The 14,827-nt window shown below is 41.1% G+C and overlaps 1 protein-coding gene across 7 annotated transcripts in view; it reads left to right on the top strand.

The window, feature by feature from the left end:
• Positions 1 to 14,827, top strand: part of ano3 (anoctamin 3) — a 111,428-nt gene that overhangs the window by 60,402 nt on the left and 36,199 nt on the right. For 3 of the 7 annotated variants that reach the window (XM_069181812.1, XM_069181814.1, XM_069181815.1), the window contains 3 exons: positions 11,707 to 11,837; positions 13,318 to 13,473; positions 14,082 to 14,182. In XM_069181812.1, coding sequence (XP_069037913.1) covers positions 11,707 to 11,837; positions 13,318 to 13,473; positions 14,082 to 14,182 — 388 coding nt within the window. Of the gene's footprint in view, positions 1 to 4,161; positions 4,395 to 11,706; positions 11,838 to 13,317; positions 13,474 to 14,081; positions 14,183 to 14,827 lie in introns of those variants that run through there. The other 4 variants (XM_069181816.1, XM_069181813.1, XM_069181818.1 and 1 more) reach the window with 4 other exon arrangements.

Here is a 14,827-nt window from a genome sequence, read left to right on the forward strand (position 1 = left end):
TTTGCCCCAGATTCACAGCCGGTTCCTCACACCTCCCTCTTAGTAAATGCACTTATTATTTCTGTATTTCTCATTAGGGGGACTAATTAACATTTTTAGAGCCTTATTAGATATGTGAAGGATAAATCAGTAGTAGGCAGTGCATGTATCCCTGTGTTTTTTCATAATACAGGACAATAATAAATAAAAAATACAATTCATTTCCTGATTTCATGAAAATTATGTTTTGAAAGAAAATAAAAAAAAACAGTCTGCTGTCTGCTATTATGTCAACAAGATGATTTTTTTGGGGGGTCAGCTTCCTTTGGTTAGGAAAATTATACATCGCACCCAAAGGGTTGTGTTCAAGGAAATTTCACAAGAGATATTTTCAGGTGAAGCAATCCCTATGCAGGTGAAGAGGATCTCTCTGTGAAGTTCACTCATCGGGAACACCTGGGTCTTAAGGGAAAGACCTAATGACTGGATTCCAGAAAGTGACTTTATCTTCTGTAGATCATTATCTAATTGCTCAGCAAAGGTTATTGACTCTCTGGGCCAGTGTCTTGTTTCCCCCTCTTGGGGAGTGCCTTGTTTCTCCCTGTGCTGGCTGCAGCAGGCCTGAAGATGTACCTGGCCAGACAGCAGCTGCCCAGGAAGTGTGGAAGGATGACACAGTGGTACACTGTCCTGCAGCTGTGGATGTGCGATGCCATTTAAAACAGGGGATTGAGAAGAACAGCAATGGTTTAAAACTGCCTCCTCCACAAACTTCAAAACCCACGAGCCTTTCGCACAAAACCTATTGCTTGCACTGATTTGGAAACATGACCAACTAGTTTGTGATGCCCAAAAAAAAATCATCCAGAAGCATTTATGACATCTATAAATAACATTGGTGGCATTATTAATAATATCCCGGTCTGGGCCGGATTCTCAAGTTAACACGATAAAGGGGTTTTCTGCTAGTTTTGTTTTTGACACTTCATCTCATTGCTCACCTCCCATTACGGAAATTGGCAGGACATGAATCAATTAAGAATAATGCTCAAGCAGTCTGGATCAGAAATTTGGTTTAACGGTATGCCCACTGCTGAAGATGGCTCAACTGCCAAAACGTGTTTTTTTTTCTATCTGCTTTTCAGCATGGAATTAACCTCTACTTGCTCCTTGTCTGTGGTGGTACAATAGCTTGTAAAATTGAAGTCTTCCTATGGATCTCCAAGGCTTATAGCATGTAGTGATGTTCTTTTGCCATAATTTCGCACAGTTGATAGCATGGTGTGCCACACCTCTTGTGTCTTTTTATTATAATATCACCGCATCACTCTGCTTTTACCGTGTTATACCACAGTACACCTACATAACAGATGCTATAAACTAGTTAATACTGTTCTCCCTCTGATGTAAACTCTGGAAGGCAAAGTGCAGCCTACCCAGATAAGGAAAAGGCTTTGGACTCAGGAGTCGATTTTACTGTATGTTTAGTCAAGTAAGGAGAGCCACAGAAAGCAATATGAGGTGGTTTTATCAGCCTACAAAATATTCTCAGAGAGACAGCTGCAATAATGCCCAGTATACCCAATAGAACCAGACAGCTATAGATTTCTGAGGCACCCTTCGGCAGAGAATTGCCTTCGATGATGAACATATTGTTCACACTGCACGCGTGTCCACCCTCCCTGCTTTTCTCACCAGCTGATGGGTTTGGTAGCATAGCTGGACAGGGGATGAAGGAGTGAAGGTGGCACATCTGGATGAGAATGAAACTGCTGGCAAATGCTCAAGAGCTGTGCTTTAATACTTGCAGGGCCCTGAAGCTTTCTTCATAACTCCAGCGGAAGAGGAACAAAACATATAAAAGAACTAGCCGTAGATTGGAAAATGTCTTACACTAATTACATACTTGTTTTCAGTTTTTTTCCCTTCTTTGTAAAGTGACACTGGCAAATCTCTCTGTATTCCTTTTTTTACAGTTTTGCACGAGTGTACAATTGCCCCCATTTATAGCCTGCCAGTCTCAGTGCTTGTCCAGGACGTGGTGGTGCATCATCATTAGTATTAATCCTTTATTTGACTGATGCTTTTTTCTAGAGTTACTACATTTATACCCATTTAAACAGCTGCCTATTTCGTCACAGCAGTCTCAGTGAAGAGTTTTGCTCAGGGGTACACTAGCCATACCCCACCCAGCATTTGAACAAAGTCTTCTTAGGAAGAGTCCAGAGCCCCCACTGCCCCTTCGCCTTGCAGCAACAGAAGAATAAATAGCACACATCTTGAACTGCCAGAGGAAGAGCCCAACAAGCAGAGTTCCAGCTTGCAAACTGGAGATCATGACAGTTCTACAGACCACTGACTACTTGGCAGTTGTCAGAAGCAGTTGAGATCAATTGTGTTAAAGCTTCTTAATTTCAAGTCACAGGTAATACATCACTATCAACCTATTGATGAGCCATAGTAGTTCCAGAGGGTAGCTGCGTCACATCCACCACCACACTCATTCAAGGCCCCTCAGGACAATTCCGGATCACCCAGACAGCATCTTGTACCTCCAGCAACCTTATTTACTGTATCTCTTGCAGTAAATGCCCAGCCATCTACATTGGAGAAACAGGAAGGAGACTCGGAGACCGCTTCAGAGAACACGTCAGGGCTGTGAAGATTAAAGATCTCTCCAAGCCCATTGTTTCTCATTTCACCTCTGACGGCCACGACCACTCTAATCTCTCCGTCTGTGTTCTCAAAGACGGTTTTCCGAACTCATACATCAGAAAGACCACCGAAACCAAACTTATCCTGCAGCTAGGATCACACATTCTCCCTTCTCTTAACGACAGACTACTATTCTACTAAATTTTCTCCATTCATTGGAAGTTTCATTTCACACCTCTCTGCACACATTCTGACTTCTGACTTCACACCTCTTGATTGGCCTCTCTTTCTGTCCCCTGCTCCCGCCTCTCGCTCCTCCTCCCTCCCAACCTTTGTTCTCCCGCTACTTTACCTTTGCCTACTGCCCTGTCTCTCTCACACCTGAAGAAGGCTCCACGGCCGAAACCTTGTGTTCTCTTTCTTCTTTTTTTCAGCATGGAATAAACCTATTACTTGTTCCTATTGATGAGCCATGCCCTTAAGAGATGTTTACAGAGGTTGAGAGTCATTATAAATGCCTGCAGTGCTCTCTTTACTCTAAAAGATAAATCAGGTGAAAATGGGAAGAGGAATGGATTTTACTTTTCTGTGGTTTGCTTAACCAGTAGTATCTTTTCCCCCCCTGTTCTCCTTCAGGAATTGGAATGGACGTGAAATAAAAAGTGAAAGATGTTCCTGAATTCTGCAATGGGAGGCTCAGTACTTTCAGAGTAGCACAGTTAATCATGTGATCTTCCATTTGTTCATGATGTGTATTTGTTGTGGTGTTTCTGTATAGTAAGAGACGGCACACATGATGCTGTTAATGTGGCATTGCTATAAATCAAACAATCATAGAAATGGCTAATAGGTTTGGGCGTGGAGCCTTCTTCAGGTGTAAGAGAGACAAGGCCTGACGCACCTGAAGAAGGCTCCATGGCCGAAACGTTGTGTTTTCTTTCTTCTTTTCTTCAGCATGGAATAAACCTACAGTATTACTTGTTCCTTTGCAGCCTACGCATGCTGACACAGCTCCCCACCTGAACTAATCATAGAAATAATTCTTAACACTTTACTCCTGCCATGTACTGTAAGTGAAGCATTTGACCTAACAAATTTAACCCCACTATTGAAGAGTTATACCATAAAGTATTTAGAAACAAATGAGATACGAGCTGCAAATTGCTTATGCTTCCTTCTGAAATCTATCATAGGAAGGAATGACAGACTGGGCTTGTTAGTATAAGTCTATACAGTAAGTCTAATTTCTAATTCTAAAGCGATCCCATGGTTTGCTGTATTTTCTTCCGTTTCACCACAATTTCATGGTTCTTTCATGTTTTATCACAGTAGATGAGTGATATAGTTTACTTTAGTGAACGTCTGCAAAACTGTGCTGCCACCAGTAATGGTAATTAAGTTAAGATTGTGGAAGAGGTTATAGATTTTGTCTTTTATTCCTCCATAATGCTCTTAAAGTTCTGTAGGCTCTGCATTTTAAGGGTTTTATGATGATGGATGGCTTTTCCTTCAGGAATAAGGGAGATTGTTTTTTTTACAGATGTAGGCTGAGAGGATTAATGAATCCCACTGGAATTATTGTGAGCCACTGATTCTGTAATCCGCATCAAGAATACCTTTACTTCAATCTATATGTCGATACTCATCAACTCTTGAGTCATGGCTGCCTGAACGTCCAGTTTTTGACCTCAGATTGGAGCAAGATCAGAATGACTTTCCTGGCTAAGGCGGCAATGAGGACAGCAAAGGCACTGGATCAGGTTATCGATCTCTTCAACTCAATATGGTTGTCATGAGTGCAATTGCCCAGGATCTGCTCATTGACGGCATCGTTAAAAAATGTGATCGTTTAATCAACACATTGGTTCAGTTTATCCAACAAAAAGAGGGTGAATGAGCACTGACCTGCTCAAAATATCCTATCAGACAAATCAGTCAGTTGGTCATTGGGGCTTTGTGTTGCTGTGCGTTTGTTTTAATCAGCAGCAAGGTCTCAAAATGCATTCCAGTAATTTAAACGCATCTGAAGGTTCAAAAGTGTAATCCACCATATGTTCTGAAATGAATGTGGTTCAGTTTTAATTGTATGCTTAATGTAATGCAAATGCTTCAACATTACCAGTAGGCTCAATCTCTTGGCTAATTGGTCTTCAAATCTTTCCTGATTTTGCAATACGGGAGGTTACAAAAGCACAAGGAGTGTTAGGAAAGCTGTTGTCTAATTAAACATAGAGCAGACAGGCAATCACTGCCAGACAATTGCAATTATACAGAGCAGACGGTTCTCATTTAGGAAATTCACTCTTTTAAAGGACATCTGATGTAGTTCACTTGGCATTCTTTCTGTACTTTCCCTACGGACATTCACGCGGAAGCGAATCAGTAGCTTCCAAAACAAAATCAGGAGGATGTTGCGTTATTTTAAAATGATGAAACCACCCACGAGTCGACATCGCATCACCTCCTCCTGCAAAATGCCTTTTTTTTTTGGTCAGCCCTTCCATTCATCTTGCCTTTGATATCCCACGGTGTGCAAGTGAGCAAGCTGCCTTCTCAACGAATCACCGAGGTGAGAAAACTGTGTGTCATGAACAGTGAGTGTGCTCGCACGCCGGTGCCATCATCCCGTTTCACCTCCTGTTCTGTGAACAACGATTGACTGCCTGGAGCAGTGCGTCTTGCCCACACAATGTGCAAAGGCTACAGTAGAGTCATTAGCCAAAAAAAGGTGTTACATCATTCAAAGACTGAATACAAAGGGACTTTTACCTGAGGCCACCTGCTGTACAGTACAGTATGTGCAGTACATTTACAATGCAAAGCCCCAGCCTAAAGTACTGCAGCTCATAACAAGTGCAAACTTAATGTAATGCAACTCATAATTAAATGCAAATAGACAAGGATCTGGAGATAGCACAGAAGTCGGATTTTTTTTATGAGCCTATAAATAGCAGCTGCACCCATCTTGACTGACCCCTGAGCTCACAGCGTACACTGATGCTGAGGAAAGGGGGGAGGACAGATGCGTGTGCGTCTCGGTGTGCGAAACCAGATCTTGATTGAAACTGGAATCACTCTGCAATTGGAAAGAGACGCCAAATGTCCCGCCGCTCGGATCTCAGAGGCGGTTGTCGCTGCGATGCTTATTTCTGTGCTGAAGAATAATTAATGGGGGTGCAGTCCCAGAGTTTAAAAAAAAAGACCCCAATGTAATCAATGGCATAAGGTGTTGTTCACTTTCTTCAACCTCACAGAAAAGGTCGACTGTGCCACACAGCCTGCAGTAATTGGATTTTCAGTTTTCTTGTTTCTCTGCATTGCTTCAGAAGTGCCCCCCCCCGGCCTCCCTAAGGGGGGGTTCCTGGAATGGGATTGCGCAGTGACTTTTAGCTGGTTTTGACTCTGAGCTGCCGTGTTGCTGACGAGTTTTTCAGACTTGAGAGTTCAAGTTTATTGTCATTATACTCATGCACAGGTATATGGTGTAATGAATTGCTATTTAGCTAGCTCTCAGACGGTAAGCAGTACAAAAAAAAAAAAACAATACAATTGTATAAGAAAAGAAAGACAGTGACAACAGGCAGTGTGCAAAACAACAACAGATAATGTGCAAAACAACAACAGGTAACAGATAATGTTTAAAACAACATCAGTTGTGCAAAATCATACAGCAACAGAATGAAATAAAGGATAGAAAATTGTGGGGAGTGAACTTCTGGACATGTGAGGTGGAGGTAGATTTCAATGCATGTTTGAGTCTTGATAAAGAGAGGCACTGGAAGCCCCTGGAAAAGGCAAGGAAGTGGGTCAGAGGACTCTGCCTAGAGCAGAGCTCTGAACAAAGGCATTGTTTGCTATGATAGGCAGTTTATTATACCTGTAGTTGAGGTGGGGAGCTGCGTCAGCATGCGTAGGCTGCAAAGGAACAAGTAATAGGTTTATTCCCTGCTGAAAAGAGAAGAAAGAAAACACAACGTTTCGGCCCTGGAGCCTTCTTCAGGTGTGAAATAAAGGATAGAAACTCTTCCCACTAGAAGAAGGCTCCACGGCCAAAACGTTGTGTTTTCTTGCTTCTCTTTTCAGCAGGGAATAAACCTATTACTAGTTCATTATTATACCTGTGGCCACAGATTACATCATAGTTGCGGGACGCCCTGCAGGCGAAAGTTTCCCAGCCCAGTGCTCAAGGGTTGATTTCTCCTTGCCAGCAGCTTCTCATCTCTGCGCAATAGAAATCGATCGTCAATCGCCTGGTTTGAAATTTGGGATTTACAGGTGGTGTGGTTTTCTACATTCATTCATTTTTCAGGGTGGGCATAAAGTTCTCCTAACACTCACATAAGACCAGAGGAAACGTTACAAACGGCAGGAACCTGTTCAGCCAATCTGGCTCAATTTGGTTGCTATCAGCTCAATAATATAAGAATTCAATCAAGCAATCTCTTAAAGAGACTTTCATGTTGTTAAACTTAATGTGATCTACTCACTTGCTGTCATTAATAGAATTTCACAAATCTAAATTTATTGGATACGGTATAGAAAGGTCGGTATTTGTTCTGACAAATCATAAACAATAAAACAGGTGAGAGATACTGTACAGTGCTGTAGTTTGTTCACATTTGGCATCTGTCACAGTGGAATGAAAAAAACAAAGTCTTTATGATTTTTTTTTCTTTGCATTGATATTTTTGGCATTCCTGCTATTGGATTTTTAAAATCCCCCCTACAGTTTTTATTAAAAATACAGCTATGTTTGAGTTTCAGTAGCTTAACAAATATGGCACAAATGATTGTAGAAAGAAGTGTGCATGGTTAAAACTAAAAACACCATGTCTTAATGCATCATTCCTGTATGTGTTCCCAGTTTTTACTTTCTTAAGCACGGCACTATGTTTTTATCTGTTGCATGCCTGCTGTGCTCTGCAGAGGTGTAATTGCGTTGATACTGCAGGGACAGCAGTACTGCAGGCCTGTTTTACAGAGAAATCCTTTGTGATATCCACTGTGCAGTGGTCTGGGATCATTGTGCTCAAATACATCTCTGATTAAGAACAATAAGATAAGCTTATCTTGTCATGATAACGAAAGAAAGGTTCAAAAAGGGCAGAATCTGTTTGCCTCATAGAGCTTGATTGTTTTGTATTCATTCATGAATCCGTTGATCTCATCCAGACATTTCCATCAGCTTCAACAACATGGCTGAGTATCCTGATCCTCACTCTGACAGCCTCCTGTGTAAAGACATGCCTGTTTTAAGAGGATTTGAATCCTCGTAGTTTGCGTTTGTGTTCTCTGCTTCAGCTGTGTCTTCCTATCCATCGTCTATGATTGTTTTTCAAAGCTCCAGTCAAAATAGTGTATTATTCATTCATAATAATCATTTCTGTCATTCTGCCTGTGGTCACATGTGTTAATTTGTGCAGCAGGTTTCTAACAAAATGATGCTGTAACAATAAAACAAATCTTTTATCGAAGGATTTTTTTCTGGGGAAATACAGTTCTCTTCCTGTCCAATGAGGAATCCAGGGAGAAATGACAGTAATTTGCTCAGCGAGAGGCTATCAAATAAATGAGATAAATGACCACCAACACTCAACAGTTATAACTCTCCTAAATCATTGTATACTGTATTTTGTTTTATTATAAGGCCTTTGGTAGCAAAACTCAAAAGATTTTTTTTTTCTACAACAGAGTCAGAGTCTAATGGATCTCCTACAGTGCATTCATTTTTCATGCTTTAACAAAAAGTTACATTTAATTACATGAATATTATATTTTGGAATTACAGTATGCAGAAAAGGGTGATTAGGTGTGTAAGTGGGTGATGTGTTTATATTCGTAAAGATTTATGAGTTCATACACATTTAATCACACAGATCTGATAACATGGGATGCAGATGAAGGTGATTACGGTTCACTGGGGTAAAAAAAAAAAAGATTATATCAGCTTACAGTAAATTTAAGTCAAATCATCCTTAGCACAACAATCCTGCACATTCTCAAACTGCAACTATAGTCTAAAAACTATAATTGCAGGTATTTAAAAACAATAAAGCACTATGGCAGTGCAGGATATGGGTGTTTTATTTTTGTTATAAGGATCTGCGCCTGTAGCTGGAAGGTTGCTGGTTCAAATCCCACAGCCGGCAGAGGAATCCTACTCCGTTGGGCCCCTGAGCAAGGCCCTGAACCCCAACTGCTCCAGGGTGCTGACCCTGCGCTCTGACCCCCAGCTTCTCTCCCTGTCTGTGTGTCTCATGGAGAGCAAGCCGGGGTCTGCGAAAAGACAAATTCCTAATGCAAGGAATTGTAAAGGGTTAATAAAGTTATGTTATTATTATTATTATTATTATTATTATTATCCTTGTGATCTCTTCATCTGTGGCATTTTGATAGAGCCTCATTCTAAAGTTCACAACCAAGTTGGCAAATAATGTATTAAAAAGACACATATACCTGCCTGTGTTTGGCAGCATTATGTAAATAAAGGATTTTGGGGGGGTTATATTATCTCAGCATCTCCTGCCACAATCCATTTTGCCATCTGTTAAGTTTCTTCAAAAGTGCCTTTTCAGAGAAGATGAGTTTAGGACTGAAAAGATCTGTATACAAAATGCAGATGGGCTCTGGGGCACATTCACCTGGCCAAGCAAAATAGTCCTTTGAAATATATCATGTGACAGATGGAGTCCATAACAAAGATTTGCGATTTCAGGAAAAATGAATTGAGACAGAATAAGTCCACTCAGGGTCTTCACACTGTGGAACAGTCTGAGAAAAACACGAGAGGAGAAGTGATTAATTCTGTCGGTGATATAACTCTTTTAGAACACAATTTTAAAAATCTGTTTCTGAGAGCTGTTTCTATGACCTACATAGTGACATTGTTTTATTTCGTTTTTCATTTCTCAGAGGTAACCTACAAAACGTGGAACTGTGGAATAGAAATAAATAACTGTGAGAATTCAAAGCCTGATCGAGGCCCACTTGGCATCAATATTAAGAACGTGCTGAAAAGGCATCTTTCTGTGGTAGAAGCTCCGTTGAAAAGCCACTTCATTCTGGTTAGGCATAATAAGGGCTCGTTAAGAGAACTGGGGAAAGGCCCAGTCATTTTTCAATACTGGGAAACTGTCAGCAAGCGTGAAACTCACGTTAGGAAATTAAGAGGATATATCCTCCTAGCTTAAAAATTGATTTATTACGCCCACATTGTAGAGAAGATGGATTGTTTTCTTTTAGTGATTTTCATTACTGATTAATGTGCAAAAACTAAAATATTCTGTTGGGCTTTGCATCTGCATGCTGTTACATTACTGTATCTCAGTGTGTGGTTGAGGCTTAGTGGTCAGTTTGACCAGACAGTAGAAGCAGCTGGAGGAGACCATGTGGATTTAAGCACAAAATGGCTTTTATGGACTTTAAAACGTTAGACACGGCCTCTCTTCACCACATTGCGGTGTAGTCTACCATTATTATTGTGACTAGATGTTATATCGGTGTTCAAGAATGAATAAAACCAATCAGTGATAGAAAATAAAGCTCTTCTTCAGAAAGTCTTTCTGTGGCCAAGCACACTTGTACTGGCATTAGAGCTAATTCATTTTTTGCTCAGAAAAGATGGTCACCACTGTTAACAAATGCTTAAGGCCGTAAGGTTTTCACAGCTCTGGAACTATTTGCTTAATAATGGTCTGATGTGTTTTTAAAAGAAAAGGTGACATGTATCACTGGCCAGGAAGATGTACCCAGATTCACCCCCACTATTCAGAAATGCCTTTTGGCACCGCAGGAAAACTTATTGTTTTGAAATTGCTGCGATTAGTCTACATCTGCCAACCGTTAGTTTTAATATCTTTTTTTTTTTGTTTTTACTTTTGTTTAATTTGCAAAATTGCAAGCAAAGCATTGCAGTCCCTCCTAAGAATTAATAATGACTGCCTGCTGTCAACAGCAGCTGTAATTTAAACCCTGCTGGTGCCATTTCGTGCCAGAGCTTTCTCCCCTTGCTATACAAATTGCCATAAGCATTGATTCAATAACAGCTAATTGAAACACAGAGGAAGACTAACTCCTTAACAGAGCTGTAGAAAAGTGACCAAGGATACTCTTGCAGACCTGGTATAATGACCTGCAGTAATTGAAGGGGAACTGCAGTCCCAATTTCTCAGACCAGTTATTCAATCTCAGTAACAAATTCATTAATGTTATAGAAAAATTATACGAATTTCAAAGTGAACTAAAAATTGTGAACTTTTTGAAAGTACTGTATGTCGCATTTGATTTCCCATTAACAGTGACGTGATGCAGCCCTTCCTGCTCACTAGTCACTGTAATGACTGATGTACTGTGACGTACGAGTGAATACAGGTCATGCAGCCGACATTTCACTGTAGAAATGTTCCAATGTGATCTGTATACAAAGTTAACAAGTAAGTCGTATTTGGCAGCAAAACCGTCTCAAAACCAATATTTCTATTGGATTAAAAGAGATGTATTCACAAGCCTGCTTCTTTACAATGTAATAAGGTCGCAACACATCAAAGGAAATCTTGTTGCCTTCGTCTAAATCGCAGAACATAGCGCTGTGCATACCTGGAAATTTCGTCTGTTTTGTCATGTAAATCTGACAGTTTTGATGTACATTTTAATTTTATTGTAGTCTGAAATGCACTCATCAATGCTGATTCTTCCTAACCCCGAAATATAAGAATAGCATTGCAGTTCCCCTTTAAAGCAGTGGGAAACAGTCATTTCCTTCCAGGCTAAGCAATTAACAAATCAGTGTGTAAATTAGCAGAATTAGAGGACAGGTTTCCAGGAAGAACAGATAACTGATATAGATTATCCCACTCTCACCACCAAGTGGGGCTATATATTTTTTGTTCTCCAGATGAGTGCAAGGAGAGGGAGAGGATACGACAGGCCTAGTTTTGTTCATTATAAATGCTGGCTATATACTGTCCGTGGTGTGCTACAAGCACAAGGATGGCCATGAGTCAGAGAGCACAGTGTGTGAAATCCGTGAACTGAAAAGCAATGAGTTTATAGCTTTGGCTTCTGTTTGTCTAGCAGATGTTGGGAAGGACTTGTACACAGAGGAATCCGAACAGGGAACCTATGACTCCAGGACGGACCAGTCGCTTCTTATCCAGAAAACTACCATCCGTTCAAAACGAGAAGCCCTCACGGAGTCACTGCAGGTACGCTCCTCTGTTCATCTGTGTGTCCTTCAGAGGGGAGCTTCTTGGTCTCCAGAGCAGCCGAGGAATCTCGGAGGTTTGAAATGGATTCCTTTCCTACTGGCTGTCAGGCTGCATCTTCTATACTCAGGTTTCTCATTGAGTCATTCTGCTCTGCCACCCGTGACTGGGCTTTCATCACGGTGTGCTGTCGCTGCTTAACCTTTTGTAATGGGGAGCAGATGGACAGAAGAATGCTTCCAAAATCCTGGAGGGTAAAAAGCGGAGCTAGTGCTTCTAGCATTGTTTTCTAAGCCATTGTTACAGAATAAAAAAACAACACCTTTGTGTCACAGATTTTCCCCTCCCTTATCAGAATTAAACCAGGAAAACTCTTTTGCATTTTCTCAGCTCAGATTCTCAAGATTCTCTTGGTGCTCTATCAATCCATAAAGGACAGATGCCTCATTTGTCTATGTAAATAATTCATATTAATTTATTTAGCTGATGCTTTCTCCAAATGAAATTATGTTTACTGTATACCTATTATGAACACATGTGTTCTTTTAGAGCTGAGTATTTTACTGCAGCTTAAGGGTGTAACATCAGTGCCCCCATCTAATTAGGAGTCCAGAGCCCTAACAACTCCACCATTCTGCTGTAGCAGACAGATAAATAGCACATACAAAAGGTGCTTACCAAGGAGTTACCAAAGGGAGAACCCAACAAGATAGGATACCATGTTAGTTTTTTAGCTATACTTGACAGTTCCCAAAAGCTGTGGTGATCAGTGGTGTCAAAACCTCTTAATTTGAAGTCACAGTTATTACATCCCAATCAACCCATTAACCAGCCATACTCTTAAGAGATCTGGACAGCAATTGAAAGGTCTTCTTTAGTCTTCTTCTCAGTGTGTTCCCGTTGCCCTAAAAGATCAATCCCACACACCATGAATCCAGAGCACTCCACATTGCTATCACAGAATCCTTTCTGCTAAAGATTGCCTAATTGCCTAACATTTTCTCCTTACCCTGATTGCAGCTGAAGATAGATAGATAATACTTTATGAATCCCGTAGGGAAATTGATGAAGGGGATGTTCAGCTATGAAACACAGCCTATATGCAAGTGTCTCTGCATCTCATTGGTTCAGTGTGAATGGGCAGTTTGGTCAAGGAGGTACAGTGTACCTAGACTGCTGAGCAAGAGCACCTGGCATAAAGATCACGAGGGGGATGGGCATCTTTTTGGGTTGTCCACTTCAGGGAAGCAGATCAACCGCAGATCGTCTGCAGATGAGCAGATTGGAAAAGCTGAATAAGCAAATTCTCTGATGAGCGGGGAAGGACGAATACTGCATCGGAAAATCGACGTTTCCGTTCAAACCCCCCTGTGTTCAGTTCAAACCTCCGTGGCTGGACTTCCCGAGTGGACGCCCTCCCACTTCCCGAGTGGACGTTGTTGGGGGGCGTGTAGTGAGCAGGACTGCTGTTCATTCTTAGGAGAGCCAGCCCGAGGCACCAACGGGGCTGTTCTTTCGAGACAGGAAGAAGCGGGTCGACTACATCCTGGTCTACAAGAAGTCCAGCCTGCAGGTGGAAAAGCGGTGCACATTCGAGAGGAACCTGCGTGCCGAAGGGCTGATGCTGGAGAAGGAGGTGAGGTTCTGTCCGCTGTCTACCCCTCTCTGAGAACAAAATGTTATGAGAACCAAAGAAGGACGTTTACTCACTCCTCTAATGGAGCCACCCTGAGGGCCACCCAGTTTTATTCCAGTGGGGAACAATGTGCCTACCGTCTCTCTTTGTCTCCCCAAACTTGACAGATTTGGTAGCCTTCCATATCAAATGAGACTCAAACGTGGTCCTAGAGTTTCTCGAAGTGGTGATTCAGTTATTGAAGTGTTTTTTCAGAAGGTTGATTAGACTGACCTGCAGTGAGGTGAAAGGGTCAGGCACTTAGCAAGAGAGGAAAAGAGTTCTTCACATTTTATGTTTTGCCTGTTAGCCATACAGTATGTACTCTGAAAAGTTATTGATCGCAATTGTAATTTTTCTCACAATTTCAAAATTGAAGGAACCTAGTGTCTTAAAAACAGTAAGATCTATGCCTTTCCATCATGTTACTATAACAACACCACCAAAAAGGACACAACTGACTTTCTGGCTCTGGGAATTGTTAAGCGTTAAGTCCAGGTATTTTCTCTATTGCCGTAGAACGATTCGATCTTTGACTTTATGTCCTTGTATGACTGCTTTTTTTCCAGCCCTCGCTCACTAACAATGACATCATGTTCGTTAAGATCCACGCTCCCTGGGAAGCACTCTGTAAATATGCAGAGCAGATGAGCATAAGGATGCCATTCAGGTAATCCTTGCAAAAAAAGATCAGTGAGAGGCATGTCTGGAGTAAATGCAATAGACATAGAGGATTTATGTTTGTTTGTTAAAGTATTTCAGATGTTAATATGACCATGATGTTGGTGTATTTACTTATCATGTCTTAATAGTTTCATATTTAATTTAGTGGGACATGATGGTGATTGAATTTATATGTCATTGTGTTTGTAGTGTTTGAATTTAATTGCTATAGTCTGTTATCAACATATATCATGATGTGTTGTGGATGTGACTTAGTATATTGTGATATTGAGTAAATTAGTGTATCATGAGTTTGATGTACTGTATTTAAATGGTAAAATCCAATGTAAATAAAAAAGAAATCAAAAACATTCAGGCCAACACTGCAAGTCACTGCAGTATTAGATCATCGGATATTGTAAGAGCCATACACCCTAAAACACCTTGTTTTCTTGCTCTTGCCCCGCGCAGCGAGCATGTTCAAAGTCCATCAGGAAGCACCAGCTCTGAGCTGTGAACAACACAGGACAGTCAACCCAAGATTAAATTCAGGAATCTGGAATATTTCAGTCTGGTGCCAAGGACAGCTTTTACCCTACAATGATCACCATGCAAAGCTATAGTTTCAACACATCATTGATGGGCAGGCATC

Source organism: Lepisosteus oculatus, chromosome 21 (assembly GCF_040954835.1).
Source record: "Lepisosteus oculatus isolate fLepOcu1 chromosome 21, fLepOcu1.hap2, whole genome shotgun sequence".
Classification (NCBI taxonomy): domain Eukaryota; kingdom Metazoa; phylum Chordata; class Actinopteri; order Semionotiformes; family Lepisosteidae; genus Lepisosteus; species Lepisosteus oculatus.